The 1,748-nt window shown below is 52.6% G+C and overlaps 1 protein-coding gene across 1 annotated transcript; it reads right to left on the bottom strand.

Moving 5' to 3' along the window:
- Nucleotides 1-803: 803 nt before the first annotated feature.
- On the bottom strand, nucleotides 804-1,678 carry LOC105311539 (coiled-coil domain-containing protein 185-like; the record flags this gene model as incomplete). The annotated part of the gene is made up of 1 exon (XM_011387520.1): nucleotides 804-1,678. A coding segment is annotated over one exon (875 nt), but the record flags the coding sequence as incomplete, so codon positions are not given.
- Nucleotides 1,679-1,748: the final 70 nt, after the last annotated feature.

Genomic DNA, 1,748 nt, shown 5'->3' with positions numbered 1-1,748 from the left:
ATTCGGACGGAAGTATTCAAGGGAGCTTTTTGGCAGCATGGCGTTGGCGGAAGCTTCAAGCGTTAGTGTGGAAAGGAATTGTAAACGTTTTCCGTCAAGGCAGGGAGGGAAGGCCCAAGGAGGACACGATCCGGGAGGAACCACAGGGAGCTGTTTCCAGAAACATTTCACACAACACCTGTTCCATGGAAGGCTCTGAGGAAAGGAAGCACTCCACGGTTTGGGGAAAACACTAGGTTAAACAAATACATTTCTTTACTGCAGGCCTTTTCAGAGCCTTCAGAAATTTCATGTGCATTATAAACACCCAAGAGGTGATGCAGTATGCGAAGTTCCCAAATCTATGTGATTACAAAAATCCCGCCCATTCCCCCCAACTTCTCCTCCCTGGACACGTTTTTTTTTTTTTTTTTCTTGGAGATTTCTTATAACTTCACCCTTTCATAAGTTCTGGGACGGGAAAAGATGTGACAGAGCTATTTCTCCTACTGTAGATTTTTCTCTGGTTCCTCCAAGATGCATCTGATGTGTGCTTCTAAGTTAACTTGAGAGCTAAATGCATATTTTGTTTAAAGCAACGTTTACAAAGGCAAGTCATTTTCCTAAAATTCCCAAACTTCTTTCTCCACCCTCTCAACTATCCAAATGAATCAAAAAACTAGTTCATGAGAGGAAATCGCAGCTATTTTATAATTTTTTTTTTTTTAAAATCAGTGTTCACTTATAGTCAGATTACAAAACGAATCCCATCACCACACATCGTCTTGGCCGCCTGGGCTGTGCAGTATCTTGTCCTCAGGGTCTCAGTAGCCCCCTCTCTGCTGACCCGCCTGGCGCTGCGCCTCCTGCGCCATCTGATCAAAGAAGCTGTTGGTAAGGGCTCTCACGTCGTCTCTCCTGGAGGCCCGGGAGATCTTCTGGAATTCCTCCAAGGTGGCATCTTTCTCGCGGGCGATCTGCTCCATCCTCTGCTCCTTCTTCCTGATGGCTTCCTTGATGCCCTCGACGTGGCACTTTTCCTCTTTCTCGGCTTTCAGCTTCAGGATGTGATGGTTCTTCTCCCGCAGGATGTTGAGCTCTCGGACGTGCTGCGCCTTGTCCCTGATGCTCTTGCGGACATTGCCCCTGGCCTGCCGGATCTTCTGATCCGCCAGCTCCACCAGCAGCCGCTTGTGCACCACCTTCTGCTCCTCCGACTCTTCCGCGCGCCACTTGACCTGCTGGAACTGCTGCTCCTCCTTCCGGGCCTTCTCCCTCAGCTCTCGGTGACGCTCCTTAATCAGGCTCTGGTGGATCTCCTGGGACCGCTGGGAACTCTGTTCCAGGGACAGCTTCCTAAGGAGCTCCTCGGCCTTGGCCTGGCAGTCCATGAGGACCTTCCGGGCTTGGTAATTGACCAGGGAGCTGAGATTGGCTTCCTGGACCTTTTTCTGGCCCTCGGTGATGTGCAGCTGCTTCTTGTGACAGGCCTGCTCCAGCTTCTTCTGCAGCTCCAGGCTGTTCTGCTCCCGCTGGGCCTGCAGCATCTTCTCCTGCTCCTGCAGGCGCTGCACCTGGCACTGCTTCCTGTGCTCGGTCTCAGGGCAGGGCCTCTCCAGCTTCTCCTGGGGCTGTGTGTCCCGGTCCTCCGACTGCACCTTGCATTGGTTCTCTTGCTGGACGGTGTTCTTGGCCTGGCCTGTCCCGCGGCCGTGGGACCCGCCTGCTCCCAGCTCAGGTGAGCCTTTGGCGCTGCTCCTTCTGGCTGC

Source organism: Pteropus vampyrus, unplaced genomic scaffold (genome assembly GCF_000151845.1).
Source record: "Pteropus vampyrus isolate Shadow unplaced genomic scaffold, Pvam_2.0 Scaffold1000004747, whole genome shotgun sequence".
NCBI classification, from domain to species: domain Eukaryota; kingdom Metazoa; phylum Chordata; class Mammalia; order Chiroptera; family Pteropodidae; genus Pteropus; species Pteropus vampyrus.
Note: the sequence above shows the minus strand (reverse complement) of the source record. Positions and strands in the feature narration are given on the sequence as shown.